At 40.9% G+C, this 17,649-nt stretch overlaps 3 protein-coding genes across 3 annotated transcripts; all 3 read right to left on the bottom strand.

Annotated features, from left to right (window-relative positions):
* Positions 1–5,437: 5,437 nt before the first annotated feature.
* LOC133020807 (lactose-binding lectin l-2-like) lies at positions 5,438–6,129 on the bottom strand. Its single transcript, XM_061087523.1, has one exon. The coding sequence runs from the start codon at positions 6,019–6,021 to the stop codon at positions 5,527–5,529; it is 495 nt and encodes a 164-aa protein (XP_060943506.1). The 5' UTR covers positions 6,022–6,129; the 3' UTR covers positions 5,438–5,526.
* Positions 6,130–7,455: 1,326 nt separating this feature from the next.
* Positions 7,456–8,248, bottom strand: LOC133020745 (lactose-binding lectin l-2-like). The gene has a single exon (XM_061087445.1). It carries the CDS (start codon positions 8,037–8,039, stop codon positions 7,545–7,547), a length of 495 nt encoding a protein of 164 aa, XP_060943428.1. The 5' UTR covers positions 8,040–8,248; the 3' UTR covers positions 7,456–7,544.
* Positions 8,249–9,459: 1,211 nt separating this feature from the next.
* On the bottom strand, positions 9,460–10,122 carry LOC133020744 (lactose-binding lectin l-2-like). Its single transcript, XM_061087444.1, has one exon. It carries the CDS (start codon positions 10,028–10,030, stop codon positions 9,548–9,550), a length of 483 nt encoding a protein of 160 aa, XP_060943427.1. The 5' UTR covers positions 10,031–10,122; the 3' UTR covers positions 9,460–9,547.
* Positions 10,123–17,649: the final 7,527 nt, after the last annotated feature.

Genomic DNA, 17,649 nt, shown 5'->3' with positions numbered 1-17,649 from the left:
ATTTAGATGATTAGCCACTTTTGTTCTAGCTGAGTGTTTCCAGATTCGTGCTCCTGCTCGAACAGTTGCCAGCTCAGTTTTTTAGGTTGATGCTCTTTCCAACATGTCTTGAGTGAAACCTTTGTCCTGCAGCGCCACCAGCTGGTGGGGACTACATCCTACACATGTGGAGTTAAGGTTATGTTAACTGAGCCATTTCCATAACCATCATTATAACTTACTGCAACGAGTGAACCAGGACATTTATCTGGGAATAATAAGATGACGTAACGAAGTGTTTTATTATAAAGGGTCTGACATTAATACACAAGTGGATCTGTATATATAAGATATGAATAAGGTATTAAAGCGTTATTAAAACATTATGGTTGTGGCATCTCGATCAGAGGAGCTTCAGAGTGGATCAGGATCAGTAAACGTTTCCTCGGTTTATTCAAACCAGCCTTCAGAACTCATTTTAATATGTGATTATTGTTTAAGGTGTGAACGTGTGTATTTAAATGTTTTATTTATATTTATGTGTTACCTATGTAAAGTGTCTTTCAGCATTATTATTGTTCTTATTATAATTATTGACTCCCTAATATTGGAATCTGTCCCAAAATACCCAAACTGTCTCTAATTCACAGGTATCTGAATATTTAAAGTTCACCCTCAATTAGTTTTTCTTATATTTTTATAAATAAAGCAACATTTAACAGAAAAGTGGAACGATATTCCCTCTCATATCTGCCTTTTCACTTTATCTATTACAATCACACTCTGGGATTTGTTGACTTCTCAGTAAAAAACTTTTCCAAGAATTTGACGATCAACTCACCAGGGTGAATTCCTCAGTGATTTTATGATCTGATATTTTGTGTGCAGTTTATTGAGGTTATGTAATGGGGGATTTCTGGGGGGATTTACTGAAGCTATGTTTCTAGGAGAGGAGAACTTGTGAGTATTTGAGACCCAAACAACCGATTATGTGTCCCACACAAATTTACATTTTATAGTTGATGGTTTAAACTAATTTATTTTTGTGGTCAGAGACATTTGAAGAATCTCACGCTCTGAAGAACTAGATGTTGGAGCACAAGGATTCATAAATCAGAGAAATCAGTCAACTTTAATACAGGTGATTATTTCCCAATTTTTTTTTATACCATCAATTATGATTTTGTAAAAAAGCATTCGTGAGAGAGGTTAGGTTAGTTCACATTTAATGATTTTTAGAAGAAACCAGAAGTTGTATTCATGAATGAGAGAGTTATGCATTACATTATTAACCCTAGAATAATTATATTTTATTGACATTTATACATTTATGGCATCAAACAAGCACATTGAGGATTAACCAGCATAACTGGTTACATGTGAATACAGTCATGTGAAAGACTGCCACCGTGTGGTCAAACTCTGAACCTTCACTTTTAACACTTCATACACTTCCCAAAGAACAGAGATGTTTATACACAACAGCTGTTTCTCTACAAACAGATATAAATCATGATTAGAAATCATAAAAATGAAAAATGAACACGAAGAATGCGATTAAATTATAAAGTCAGAGAATTGTCTTTGTTTTCATCTTAAGTACATATATACCAAGTCTGGTTTCTTGCTTTAGATCTATATGTACTTTATGCAACATAATTCCTCTCTGCGTATTGAAGGGTCATTTGTACAAAGCTCCCTTGTGTATACACACATATAAACACACACACACACACACACACACACACACACACACACACACACAGATAAACATAAACACACACACACACACACACAGATAAACATAAACACACACACACACACACACACACACACACACACTCATCATCAGTGAAGTAAACATGTCATTATTCTGTTTTTGCAGCTCTGTTAAAATGACTACTCAAAATACCCATATTTCAAAATAATATCATAACACAGCATTAAAACTAATTTGATGAATTGTTTTCCAAAGTGCATGTGTGATGTGGAAACTTGAAACCTCTGGTGCATATACGTATTAAATTGACTACAGTTTTTTTCGGTTGCTTAAACACTAAAATCAAAAGTATTACACAATTATCAAAACCTTACACCCAAGGAGCAGAACATGGGCCCAGATCTGCACCACTATCAGCACAATGTCAGCTTCACACTTTTTGCAAAACAATACACACAGTGATTTGCAAAACACTAAACACAGTTGTATACATTAGACACAGAAGGATATGAAGATGTCACTTCCTTGCAATTCCTAAGCACTGACTGTCAAATGACCCCCCCCCCTATGAGCCAATTGGTTAAACACAGCCACCAGGTGAGCAAGCACATGATTGCTTAATTGTAGACACACCAATCAGGTTTAAGCACTATACAAAAGCAGCATCTGAGTTCACCTGTTTTCAACCAAAATGGAGCTTGTGCTCAAAAAAGAAGAAGAGTGAAGGTGAGAGGGGGAATCCACGGAGGAGGAGAAGGCTGCAGCATGAGTATGTGGAGGGATGTATTGTTCTCTTTAGCACTGTGATGTTGCATACTGCACACGTAACCTTTATCATGTAAATGTACTGTATACCAGACCTATGCTGAACTACACAATCTTGTCTTTCACTGTATTTCAGAGAGTTTTACAGATGGATGCTGAGGAAATCCTGCATGAATTCAAATATATAGATGAGGCAGGTTTCAACCTGACAAAAACAAGTAGGAGACGCAGAAATATCATTGGCCACGGGGCTATAATCAATGTCCCAGGGCACCGTGGGGGTAACATCACCCTTAGTGCTGCCATTACACAGAATGGGGTCCTCCTCTGTCACGCTAATATGGGCTCTTACAACACACCTCACATTCTCATATTTCTGAACCGATTGCACAACATCGTCACGGCAGTAAACCACAGGCTCCAGATGCAATACATTGTCATCTGGGACCATGTGTCATTCCACCTCTCTGCTCTGGTCCAGAACTGGTTTCAACACCATCCACAGTTTACAGATCTATACCTTCCACCGTACTCTCAGTTTCTCAACCCAATCAAAGAGTTTTTCTCTGCATGGCGGTGGAGGGTTTACGATCTCAGACCCCAGGCTCAGGTACCCCTCATTGAAACCTGAACTGGAAACAGAATTTTCTGTATGTCTGATATTTGCTGAGCTTGCAGTGTTATGCACACTCCTGTAGTAGCAGGAAAACTGGAACATGTTTTGTTTTGATTCTCCATGTTGACTGATTTGGGAATATGGAGAGATATAAATTCTATTTTTATGAGTCTGCAGCATTGGTCTTGTGTAGAGTTTGGTGAATTTATTGTCTATTTGCACTTTCTCTGTGAACTTCACTTACAGGACTCTAATCACTGAGAACTGGAATTGCTAAAAGTGTTTTAGGTTAGCAACAGCAGTGTGTAACTGGTTCAAACAGAATTAAGTCATTTGAAACGTGTGTGTTTCATATGGTAAAAAAATTGGGTTTTGATAAATGAGTGTATAGTTTTTGCAAGAGTGTTTCATTTTGCAAAGGATCTGAGGTGTTCTGCTGATTGGGTGTGTGGTTGTGCCAATTGTGTGATAATTCTTCACTAATTTTTAACAACTGTTAAGCTCTGCTCTTTGTTTTCTATGTTGTTATATTTTATGCAAATGTATGCTCTTTAACAGTGCCACAGTGGTGGGATGTAACAAGGTACATTTACTTAATTACTGTACTTAAGAACATTTTACATGTGTCCTTATTTTAAGTGTATTTATTTTTGTCTCTTTTCACTTTTACTCCACCACATATATCAGCTAATATCTACACTTTCTACGAATGTGGGCCTTTTTCACCAAACATGTGGTGCTCTGGGCAAGTTGTAATCTGGATAGGAACCTATAGTGGCCCAAGTGGTAAATAGTGAACATGGTCCAAAAAGCACAAAACTAACTTTGCCCTCTAGCCCCTATGATTCACTCCTCTGTGGAGAGTCTTGGTGTTCATTTGGACAGTGTTTTTACATTTTACAATCTGTTTTTAGGTCTAGCTTCTTTCAGATGAGACTTATAGTTAAGGTAAAGGTCAATCTCCCACCTATGGTAGAGAGGGTGATCCATGCCTTCATAACTTCTCGACTTGATTCCTGTAGCCTGCAGCTCGTCCAAAATGCTGCTGCTCGCCTCCTTACAGAAAAGAAAAAGAGGGACCATACAACACCAGTGTTTAGCTCCCTCCACTGGCTTCCTGTTGGTCACAGGATTGATTTTAAAATGTTATTGTTAACTTTCAAACCTCTTAATGGACTGGCACCTCCTTACTGAACTCCTTCATGTCCACTCTCCACTTAGAGAGCTGAGGTCAGCCACTCAGCTGCTCCTGGACTTACCTAAACCGAGGCTCATACCCAGAGGCGATCGAGCCTTTGCAGTAGACGCAACAAACTAGTGGAACAGCGTACCAATCCATATTAGATCTGCCCCGTCTCTAGCACACTTCAAATCATTGTGAAAAACACGTCTCTCGTTGGCTATCTTTTTAAGTTGAGAACATTTTTATCCTATCAGATTTTATTTTATTTGTTTAGTCTTATTTTATCTTCACTATTCGCATTTTGATTTATTGCATGTTGCTGTTTTTCTTGTTTCCAAGTTTTTACAAATGTGCTACATAAATAAAACTGAACTTGACATAAACAGTTAAATTTAAGGTCATACACTAAAAAACTGTTTTGATGGATTTCTACTTTTCTGTATCTTCTATCTATTCCACTAAAGATTTTACTGATCCCTAGTTCTAAACCAAAGACACACACACACACACACACACACACACACACACACACACACACACACACACACACACACACACACACACACACACACACACACACACACACACACACACACACACACACACACACACACACACACACAGACTTTGTTCATGCCAGCTGGAATCAGCTCCAATGAGACAGAAGCAGCTGTTTACACATCCCAGAAACTCTTTAAACTCTTTAGTCCTTATTTAGTATTTGACATCGAAACAGTCTCCTCCTTATTCCCATTTCCTCTCTGAAGTCATCAGACGGGCTCGTCAGATAAATATAATTTCCACCTCGTCATGTTATGTGCAGTTTGCTTCCACCAACGACTCAGTGATTTTCCAAAAAAGCATAAGTCAAATAAAAGTAACCGTTTAGTTTCATGCTTCTTTTTTCAAGTCATCCACTCCATTCTGTCTTCTGTCTGCATTCACTCTCACTACCATCCTTTAATTTGACCCATCATCATCATCGTCATCATCATCATCATCATCATCATCATCATCATCATCATCATCATCATCATCATCATCATCACCATTTTATTTTTGCTCATATTTATCATTGATTTTAACAAGGACATTGGGATTGTTAAAATCAACAAACAACAAATACCTGACAACAGGTATGAAAAGTAAGTGGGTGAAATGAGAACAAACAGAGGAGTTTGCATTTGTGTCTTTATTGCTGAGAACTATTTCATGTCAACCAGCATCAGGTGATCAGTGACCAGGTTAGATCAGACTTAACGATCACTGAGGACACATTATGCGAGATGCACAAACAGAAGGATAAGGGACACTACACGAATGATCATTCCATTTCTTTTCGATTTCGAGATAATTGTTATGACCATAGTTTTCCCATCCTGTGTAGTTGTTTGGCTCTCCTGAGGCCCAAAAGGTAAACTTCACTGCACAACCATCAGACCACATCCAGCGGCCTTCTATGTGTTGGTCGGTGAGTCCGATCCAGGTGACTCCTTCAGCATGATCAAAGTTCTTGATCAGGGCTGTGATGAAATTCTCTTCATCCAGACTGTGGATAGATACCAGGTTGGCTCCCTGTGACACACAGTGGAACTCAGCATTAGCCCAGGTCATCGGTGTGGCCACGTACTTGTAGCAGCGGTTGTTGAAGCTGAACCAGAACAGGGGACAGTTTCCACGCTGCAGCTTGACCTCAGGTCCATCTGAAGGAGACACAGCACCCAGAGTCAGGGTGAACAGAAGGAGGAGCAGGATCATGTTGGCGTCTCTCTCTCTCTGTCACAGGAGCAGGACGAGGGGTTGGAGATGATCTGCAGTGTTGGATGAGAATGAGAGTTTGAAAGAGACAGGTGGGCCGGCTGCGTTCTTTTATACTCTTCAGAGAGGCTGTCTGCACTGGTGATGTGATGTTATTGGTCAAAGGCACTTGGCAAACACTTTGTTTTATACACAGCTGCCCGATAAAAGGGTTTTCTCAAAGCACAAGGCAGAAAAAACAGCTCAAAGGCAGCTCACCTGGATGTCACATAACTTGTCACATGATGTTTCAGTTCAACCTCTTGACCTCGTAAAACGCAGCTTTAGAAAAGACGACACGAGGGCAGATATGTCACTTTGTGGTTGACGTCTTCTCAGTCACACCAGATACAAGTTGACACATCATCACTGTTACGATAACAAAGTCTTGAATGTGTCCTCTCTTGTATTGTGAACTTTGTGTTTTTTCCAACAAGCAAACAGCATTGCTTTAATTAAACAGGACTTCACGCAGACATGACAACAACTAATAAATGATTGAGCACAGCAGACTGACTTCCTCCTCTGCCACCCTCTGCTGGCCACTGTCACAACCTACAGACAGTTTATAAAGAAGGCAAAAATACTTCTAATGAAATATATGAAATAGATTGCTGCTGTATTCCATGTTGCTGTTTTTCTTGTTTCCAAGTTTTTATAAATTTGCTATATAAATAAAATTGAACTCGACATTAACAGTTTAATTTAAGGTCATACACTAAAAAAAGTATGAAAGAACGTTTTGGAAGATTTCTACTTTACTTTATCTTCTATATATTCCACTACAGATTTGACTGTTCCCTAGTTCTAAAGACACACACACACACACACACGCACACACACACACACACACACACACACACACACACACACACACACACAGACACACACAGACTTTGTTCATGCCAGCTGGAATCAGCTCCAATGAGACAGAAGCAGCTGTTTACACATCCCAAAAACTCTTTAAACTCTTTAGTCCTTATTTAGTATTTGACATTGAAACAGTCTCCTCCTTATTCCCATTTCCTCTCTGAAGTCATCAGACGGGCTCGTCAGATAAATATAATTTCAACCTCGTCATGTTATGTGCAGTTTGCTTCCACCAACGACTCAGTGATTTTCCAAAAAAGCATAAGTCAAATAAAAGTAACCGTTTAGTTTCATGCTTCTTTTTTCAAGTCATCCACTCCATTCCGTCCTCTGTCTGCATTCACTCTCACTACCATCCTTTAATTTGACCCATCATCATCATCATCATCATCATCATCACCATTTTATTTTTGCTCATATTTATCATTGATTTTAACAAGGACATTGGGATTGTTAAAATCAACAAACAACAAATACCTGACAACAGGTATGAAAAGTAAGTGGGTGAAATGAGAACAAACAGAGGAGTTTGCATTTGTGTCTTTATTGCTGAGAACAATTTCATGTCAACAAGCATCTGGTGATCAGTGACCAGGTTAGATCAGACTTAACGATCACTGAGGACACATTATGCGAGATGCACAAACAGAAGGATAAGGGACACTACACGAATTATCATTCCATTTCTTTTCGATTTCGAGATAATTGTTATGAACACAGTTTTCCCATCCATTGTAGTTGTCTGGCTGTCCTGAGGACCAAAAGGTAAACTTCACTGCACAACCATCAGACCACATCCAGCGGCCTTCTATGTGTTGGTCGGTGAGTCCGATCCAGGTGACTCCTTCAGCATGATCAAAGTTCTTGATCAGGGCTGTGATGAAATTCTCTTCACCCAGACTGTGGATAGACACCAGGTTGGCTCCCTGTGACACACAGTGGAACTCAGCATTAGCCCAGGTCATCGGTGTGGCCACGTACTTGTAGCAGCGGTTGTTGAAGCTGAACCAGAACAGGGGACAGTTTCCACGCTGCAGCTTGACCTCAGGTCCATCTGAAGGAGACACAGCACCCAGAGTCAGGGTGAACAGAAGGAGGAGCAGGATCATGTTGGCGTCTCTCTCTCTCTGTCACAGGAGCAGGACGAGGGGTTGGAGATGATCTGCAGTGTTGGATGAGAATGAGAGTTTGAAAGAGACAGGTGGGCAGGCTGCGTTCTTTTATACTCTTCAGAGAGGGTGTCTGCACTGTTGATGTGATGTTATTGGTCAAAGGCACTTGGCAAACACTTTGTTTTATACACAGCTGCCCGATAAAAGGGTTTTCTCATAGCACAAGGCAGAAAAACCAGCTCAAAGGCAGCTCACCTGGATGTCACATAACTTTCCACATGATGTTTCAGTTCAACCTCTTGACCTCGTAAAACGCAGCTTTAGAAAAGACGACACGAGGGCAGATATGTCACTTTGTGGTTGACGTCTTCTCAGTCACACCAGGTACAAGTTGACACATCATCACTGTTACGATAACAAAGTCTTGAATGTGTCCTCTCTTGTATTGGGAACTTTGTGTTTTTTCCAACAAGCAAACAGCATTGCTTTAATTAAACAGGACTTCACGCAGACATGACAACAACTAATAAATGATTGAGCACAGCAGACTGACTTCCTCCTCTGCCACCCTCTGCTGGCCACTGTCACAACCTACAGACAGTTTATAAAGAAGGCAAAAATACTTCTAATGAAATATATGAAATAGATTGCTGCTGTATTCCATGTTGCTGTTTTTCTTGTTTCCAAGTTTTTATAAATTTGCTATATAAATAAAATTGAACTCGACATTAACAGTTTAATTTAAGATCATACACTAAAAAAAGTATGAAAGAACGTTTTGGAAGATTTCTACTTTACTTTATCTTCTATATATTCCACTACAGATTTGACTGTTCCCTAGTTCTAAACCACACACACACACACACACACACACACACACACGCACACACGCACACACGCACACACGCACACACGCACAGACTTTGTTCATGCCAGCTGGAATCAGCTCCAATGAGACAGAAGCAGCTGTTTACACATCCCAAAATATTCTGTTTTACAGAAACTCTTTAAACTCTTTAGTCCTTATTTAGTATTTGACATTGAAACAGTCTCCTCCTTATTCCCATTTCCTCTCTGAAGTCATCAGACGGGCTCGTCAGATGAATATCATTTCAACTTCGTCATGTTATGTGCAGTTTGCTTCCACCAACGACTCAGTGATTTTCCAAAAAAGCATAAGTCAAATAAAAGTAACCGTTTAGTTTCATGCTTCTTTTTTCAAGTCATCCACTCCATTCCGTCTTCTGTCTGCATTCACTCTCACTACCATCCTTTAATTTGACCCATCATCACCATTTTATTTGTGCTCATATTTATCATTGATTTTAACAATAACATTAGATTTGTTAAAATCACCAAAAACAAATACCTGACAACAGGTACGAAAAGTAAGTGGGTGAAATGAGAACAAACAGAGGAGTTTGCATTTTATCTTTATTGCTGAGAACAATTTCATGTCAACAAGCATCAGGTGATCAGTGACCAGGTTAGATCAGACTTAACGATCACTGAGGATAGATTATGTGAGATGCACAAACAGAGGGAATAGGACCACTACAGTCTTTATCATTCCATTTCTTAGCAGCGTTATAGTTGGTTTGAACACAGTCTTCGTTTCCTCGATTGTCTGGCTGTCCTGGGGACCAAAAGGTAAAGTCCAATGCAGAACCATCAGACCACATCCACTTGCCTTCTTTATGGAGATCGTTGAGTCCGATCCAGGTTCTTCCTGCAACAATGTCAAAGCTCTTGATCAGGACTTTGACGAAATTCTGTTCATCCAGACTGTGGATAGACACCAGGTTGGCTCCCTGTGACAAACAATAGAGCTCTGCATTAGCCCAGGTCATCGGTGTGGCCACGTACTTGTAGCAGCGGTTGTTGAAGCTGGACCAGAACGAGGGACAGTTTCCACGCTGCATCTGGGCCTCAGTTCCATCTGAAGGAGACACAGCACCGAGGGTGAACAGAAGGAGGAGCAGGATCATGTTGGCGTCTCTCTCTCTCTGTCACAGGAGCAGGACGAGGGGTTGGAGATGATCTGCAGTGTTGGATGAGAATGAGAGTTTGAAAGAGACAGGTGGGCAGGCTGCGTTCTTTTATACTCTTCAGAGAGGCTGTCTGCACTGGTGATGTGATGTTATTGGTCAAAGGCACTTGGCAAACACTTTGTTTCACCAGGAGAAAAACCAACAGCTCACCTGGATGTCACATAACTTTCCACATGATGTTTCAGTTCAACCTCTTGACCTCGTAAAACGCAGCTTTAGAAAAGACGACACGAGGGCAGATATGTCACTTTGTGGTTGACTTCTTCTCAGTCACACCAGGTCAACAACAACAACACAAGTTAATGTGTCCTCTCTTGTATTGTGAACTTTTTGATGCATACTTAATGCACCATAATAGTGCCACAGTGTTTTGTTTCTTTTAAAGTAATCAATAATGAGTGGTCCATGGTCCAATCAGAGTTGGTACGAAACATTACACTGGTGAAGGAGCATCTTGCGAAATCCAGCTAACAAACAGATAATCCGCAATGAGAAAGATAAACTATCTGTCAATGATATATCTGATATCAGTGTTTTTTAAATACCAGTGAGTTCAATGTTCCCTTTGCCCTTTCTGGGAAGCTGCTGAGATCACTGGGCACTAGAAGCTGCCATAGATCTACAGATTTGATCATTTACTTTTATCTTTGTTCTGAGCTTTTCCTTTGGAAATTCTTGACTCACTTTGACACAGTTGGAGGCTTCGTAATAGATCCACTTAAATAGTACAAATTGTCTAAAAAGTAAGAAAATGAGTTTGTCCAGCAGATTAGATTCATGATTCAAACATCTTACCATAGAAACGTCATAATTTCCTTTTATTTTCTTTTAGCTTTTAATTTGACAAACCCAAAATGCTTGAAACCACTGTCTTCAATGGATCCATTTCAGTAGAAGATTTTCTTTCTTTTACTTAGTCATGTTCCTTATAACTGTGCAAATCTGTTTTCTGATTTAAGGAGCAGGACTTCCAAATTAATACATTAATAACCTACATGTCGATTTACACTTACAGTTTTTCTCGATTGCTTAAGCACGATTTTGAAAACAGGGCCCGGTGTTTCAAACCACTAAACACAATCAGCACAACCACACACCCAATCAGCAGAGCACCTCAGATCCTTTGCAAAATGAAACACTCTTGTAAAAACTATACACTCATTTATCAAAACCATATTTTGTTACCATATGAAACACACGCTTCATATGACTTAATTCTGTTTGAACCAGTTACACACTGCTGCTGCTAACCTAAAACACTTTTAGCAATTCCAGTTCTCAGTGATTAGAGTCCTGTAAGTGAAGTACACAGAGAAAGTGCAAATATACAATAAATTCACCAAACTCTACACAACACCAATGCTGCAGACTCATGAAAATAGAATTTATATCTCTCCATATTCCCAAATCAGTCAACATTGAGAATCAAAACAAAACATGTCCCAGTTTTCATGCTACTACAGGAGTGTGCATAACACTGTAAGCTCAGCAAATATCAGACAAGCAGAAAATTCAGTACCCCTCATTGAAACCAGTACAGGTTTCAATGAGGGGTACCTGAGCCTCGGGCCGGAGATCTTAAACCCCCCACCCCCATGCAGAGAAAAACTCTTTGATTGGGTTTAGAAAGGGAGAGTATGGTGGAAGGTATATATCTGTAAACTGTGGATGGTGTTGAAACCAGTTCTGGACCAGAGCAGAGCGGTGGAATGACACATGGTCCCAGATGATAATGTATTGCATCTGGAGCCTGTGGTTTACTGCTGTGACGATGTTGTGCAATCGCTCCAAAAATATGAGAATGTGAGGTGTGTTGTAGGGGCCCCTACTGGCGTGACGGAGGAGGACCCCATTCTGTGTAATGGCAGTGGAAAGGGTGATGTTCCCCCCCGCTGCCCTGGGACACTGATTATAGCCCTGTGGGCGTGGCCAATGGTATTTCTGCCTCTCCTTCTTGCTTTTGTCAGGTTGAACCCTGCCTCATCTATATATATGAATTCATGCAGGATTTCCTCAGCATCCATCTGTAAAACTCTCTGAAATACAGTGAAAGACAAGATTGTGTAGTTCAGCATAGGTCTGGTATACAGTACATTTACATGATAAAGGTTACGTGTGCAGTATGCAACATCACAGTGCTAAAGAGAACAATACACACCTCCATATACTCATGCTGCAGCCTTCTCCTCCTCCGTGGGTTCCCCCTCTCACCCTCACTCTTCCTCCTTCTCCTCCTCCGTGGATTCCCCCTCTCACCCTCACTCTTCCTCTTCCTTTTCCTCCTTCTCCTCCTCCGTGGATTCCCCCTTTCACCCTCACTCTTCCTCCTTCTCCTCCTCCGTGGATTCCCCCTCTCACCCTCACTCTTCTTCTTTTTTGAGCACAAGCTCCATTCTAGATGAAGTCAGGTGAACTCAGCTGCTGCTTTTGTATAGTGTTTAAACCTGATTGGTGTGTCTACAATTAAGCAGTCATGTGTTTGCTCACCTGGTGGCTGTGTTTAACCAATTGGCTCATAGGGGGGGGGGGGGGTCATTTGACAGTCAGTGCTTAGGAATTGCAAGGAAGGGACTTCTTCATATACTTCTGTGTCTATTGTACACAAGTGTGTTTAGTGTTTTGCAAATCACTGTGTGTATTGTTTTGCAAAAAGTGTGAAGCTGACATTGTGCTTATAGTGGTGCAGATCTGGGCCCATGTTCTGCTCCTTGAGTGTAAGGTTTTGATAATTGTGTAATACTTTTGATTTTAGTGTTTAAGCAATCAAAAAAACTGTAAGTAAACATCTCATTATTCTGTTTTTGCGGCTATGCTTAAATTACTACTCCTAATATCCTTATTTCAAAATAATATCGTAACATAGCATAAAAACTTATTTGATGAATTGTTTTCCAACGTGCACGTGAGATGTGCAAACTTGAAGACCTCTGATGCACATACGTATTAAATTGACTAATAAAGACTAATTCTAGATTTATAGATATATAAACAGGGAAAAGTAAGCAGATCTACATTTAGCCTTGTTAACCAGTAATTTGACATTATTTAGAGGAAAAATCTATTAGGAAGAACTTATTATTCATACTTGTTTATGTTATGGTATATTCAAAAATCCGAATCTTACTAAAATATGAGAGTAAAAAATAAACCAGAGGACAGAAAATATAGAGAGTTCATTAATAGCAAATTTAGTTTCTGAGGATGATGAAAATAAGTAGATTTGTCCTGATTTAATTTGATAAAGTTTCACCCACAGGTTCAGTTAAAGACAGGAGGTCAAAAAAATTAAAGGAACACTTTTTTATCAGCGTATGGCATGAATTCAATTGCACTTTTTTGATAATTATCTAGTCAGTTAAGTAGCAGAGGGGGTTGTTAATCAGTTCCAGCTGCATTGGTGTTGATGGAATTAACAACAAGTGTACTAGAGGGGCAACAATGAGACGACCCCCAAAATAGGAGTGGTTTTGCATGTGGAGGCCATTTCAAGTTTCTCCCTCTTGATCACTTCCACTGGTTTTCCATTAGTGTTGGCTTTAGCTAGAGTCCTTATCTCTACTGGGAGCATGAGGCCATTTCTTAACCCTACAGAAGTTGCACAGATTGTCCAACTCCTCCAGGATGGCACATCCATGCGTGCCGTTGCAAGGAGATCTGATGTGTCTCCCAGCATAATCTCCAGAACATGGAGGAGATTCCAGGAGACAGGCAGTTAGTCTAGGAGAGCTGGACAGGGCCGTAGAAGGTCCTCAACCCATCAGCAGGACCGATATCTGCTGCTTTGTGCAAGGAGGAAAATGGATTTGTAAATGGATTTGTATTTATATAGCGCTTTTCTAGTCTGATGAAGACCACTCAAAGCACTTTACAGTACAGTTTCAAAATGGACAAGCCTGCCACATCACTTTTTCACTATGATTTTCGGGTTGTCTATAAAATTGAGCCCTCTGTAGGCTGAAAACTTTTATTTCCATCAAAGATATGGCATCCTTTTGTTCCTAAGACATTAAACTGTCCATATCAGTATAAATATCCAACATAATTTTTTTTCACAATGAGATCTGATGTGTTTTCAAAGTGTTCCTTAAATTTCTTTGAGCAGTGTAGTTATGAATAAATACCAGAGGGAGGATTTAGTGTAATAGTCTCCATCTTTCAGCTCAGATTAATAAAGACGTTATAACAGTTCAGGTGAAGTCATGTGACCTGTTTCAACTCGCGTGTGGTGCGTTCACGGTCAACGTGAGTTTGAGCTTCTCACGTCATCTCATGCGTTAATGTACTAAAGTCAGATGTAAGTTGAATCTCTCGTCACGTGCTAGTAGCTAACGGTGCTAACGGTGAGTTAGCTCACCGCTAGCATCGCTGAGGCCGGCTGACGCTAAGCTAACGGCTAGTTAGCTTGAGGAGGTAAGGGAAGCTTAAGGAGCTAAAGACCTTCTAGCTTCAGTCTTGTTAAAAACGTGTTGTTTAATTCTTTAAGAGATAGAAGGTCCGAACTCAGTTTGGTCAAATCAAGTATTTATTTAGGAAAGCAATGAACAGGCTACTTCAAAAGTAATGGGCTTCAGTACATTAGGTGTATCAGAGCGCCCCGAACATCCGGTGTCTGTCCATTTTATAACAGTAGATCTTCGTTCCTCCTCCTCGGAAGTGCGAACGCGTAATCCATCCTCCTGGCTTTTGGAATACGGAAGTAGAACAGGGAGACACTCCCAATGACGCTATAGTTGCTAGGCAACCTGTTAACTTCATAAAAGTCCTTGAACCAAAGATGCAATGTGGGCCAAAGGTGTTTACAATTGGAGAAAAGATCATGGCTGATCCTTCCCATCCCGGTCACCACCTATTCCAGAGACTTCCCTCCGGAAAAAGGTTCCGGGCTAAAACCTCGCGCCATCTGAACAGTTTTTTCCCCATGGCCGTGGGGCTCACAAACAAGCCCCCTGCATCACACTGACTCTGCCCCACCACCTACCACCCCCACCCCCCCCTGCACATAATTAATAACTTATATATTATTGGCACTATCACCAATCTAAAGAAATCTGCACCTTAGCACAGCACGTGCCCATAACTCTGTACTGTATATACTTTATTATTATACTTTATACTTTATGCTATTTTGTTTTATTTTTTATTCTATTTCTTATATATTGTTGTTTTTCATATTGTTTTATGTCGAGTGCACCAATGACACCAAGGCAATTTCCTGTATGTGCAAACATATCTGGCCAATAAAAGAATTCTGATTCTGATTAAGTTTTCGCTATTTCAAAACACTCCTGACTGTGTAAACATTCGGATCCTCTGAACCCAAAACAACATACAACATTAAGTCAACAACGTCACTCTGTCTGACCTCCACGACTTTATCAGACAGCTGTTGGAACTCTGTCTTATGTCGAATCTAATGAAATTATGCTTGAATAGAGAAGTTTAGAAATGAGATCAAGTTAACGTTCATTCTTAATTTGTAGATTAAACCCTAAGAAGGAAAAGCTATTATTAAAATCATTTGTATGAATGCCTAATATCTAGCTTAAACTGTCCCTATCTTTATTGTTAAAATTTTGTCAGCTCAGACTACATTTAAAAGTTTGAAATTCTTAACAGTCTACACCGTCCTCATAGGGTGAAACACCCCCCCATCCAGCCACCCACCCACCCACCCACCCACCCACCCACCCACACACACACACGCACTCACACACAAACACACACACACACACACTCACACACAAACACACACTCACACACACAGAGCCATAATCCCTGGTGTATTACCCTTACCTTAACCATCACAACTAAGTATTAGCCCTAAACCTTAACTGAACTCCAAACTAAACCTAACGTCAACTGCTCTATGTAAACAAACAGGAATAGAATCCTTTAACTGTCACTAACGTGTAGCTGAGATCAGGAGAAGTGTCTGTCTCACTACACGTTCTGTCTCTGTCTCACTACACGTTCTGTCTCTGTCTCTCTACACGTTCTGTCTCTGTCTCTCTACACGTTCTGTCTCTGTCTCTCTACACGTTCTGTCTCTCTACACGTTCTGTCTCTGTCTCACTACACGTTCTGTCTCTGTCTCTCTACACGTTCTGTCTCTGTCTCTCTACACGTTCTGTCTCTGTCTCTCTACACGTTCTGTCTCTGTCTCTCTACACGTTCTGTCTCTGTCTCTCTACACGTTCTGTCTCTGTCTCTCTACACGTTCTGTCTCTGTCTCTCTACACGTTCTGTCTCTGTCTCTCTACACGTTCTGTCTCTGTCTCACTACACGTTCTGTCTCTGTCTCTCTACACGTTCTGTCTCTGTCTCACTACACGTTCTGTCTCTGTCTCCCTACACGTTCTGTCTCTGTCTCTCTACACGTTCTGTCTCTGTCTCTCTACACGTTCTGTCTCTGTCTCTCTACACGTTCTGTCTCTCTACACGTTCTGTCTCTGTCTCACTACACGTTCTGTCTCTGTCTCTCTACACGTTCTGTCTCTGTCTCTCTACACGTTCTGTCTCTGTCTCTCTACACGTTCTGTCTCTGTCTCTCTACACGTTCTGTCTCTGTCTCTCTACACGTTCTGTCTCTGTCTCTCTACACGTTCTGTCTCTGTCTCTCTACACGTTCTGTCTCTGTCTCACTACACGTTCTGTCTCTGTCTCTCTACACGTTCTGTCTCTGTCTCTCTACACGTTCTGTCTCTGTTTCTCTACACGTTCTGTCTCTGTCTCACTACACGTTCTGTCTCTGTCTCTCTACACGTTCTGTCTCTGTCTCACTACACGTTCTGTCTCTGTCTCCCTACACGTTCTGTCTCTGTCTCTCTACACGTTCTGTCTCTGTCTCTCTTCACGTTCTGTCTCTGTCTCACTACACGTTCTGTCTCTGTCTCTCTACACGTTCTGTCTCTGTCTCTCTACACGTTCTGTCTCTGTCTCTCTACACGTTCTGTCTCTGTCTCTTTACTCGTTCTGTCTCCGTCTCCCTACACGTTCTGTCTCTGTCTCTCTACACGTTCTGTCTCTGTCTCTCTACACGTTCTGTCCCCGTCTCTTTACACGTTCTGTCTCCGTCTCTCTACACGTTCTGTCTCTGTCTCCCTACACGTTCTGTCCCCGTCTCTCTACACGTTCTGTCTCCGTCTCTCTACACGTTCTGTCTCACTACACGTTCTGTCTCCGTCTCACTACACGTTCTGTCTCTGTCTCACTACACGTTCTGTCTCTGTCTCTCTACACGTTCTGTCTCTGTCTCTCTACACATACTGTCTCTGTCTCACTACACGTTCTGTCTCTGTCTCACTACACGTTCTGTCTCTGTCTCTCTACACGTTCTGTCTCTGTCTCACTACACGTTCTGTCTCTGTCTCACTACACGTTCTGTCTCTGGCTCTCTACACGTTCTGTCTCTGTCTCTCTACACGTTCTGTCTCTGTCTCTCTACACGTTCTGTCTCTGTCTCTCTACACGTTCTGTCTCTGTCTCTCTACACGTTCTGTCTCCGTCTCTCTACACGTTCTGTCTCTGTCTCACTACACGTTCTGTCTCTGTCTCTC

The sequence above is a fragment of the Limanda limanda genome, chromosome 15 (assembly GCF_963576545.1).
Source record: "Limanda limanda chromosome 15, fLimLim1.1, whole genome shotgun sequence".
In the NCBI taxonomy this organism is placed as follows: Eukaryota; Metazoa; Chordata; class Actinopteri; order Pleuronectiformes; family Pleuronectidae; genus Limanda; species Limanda limanda.
Note: the sequence above shows the minus strand (reverse complement) of the source record. Positions and strands in the feature narration are given on the sequence as shown.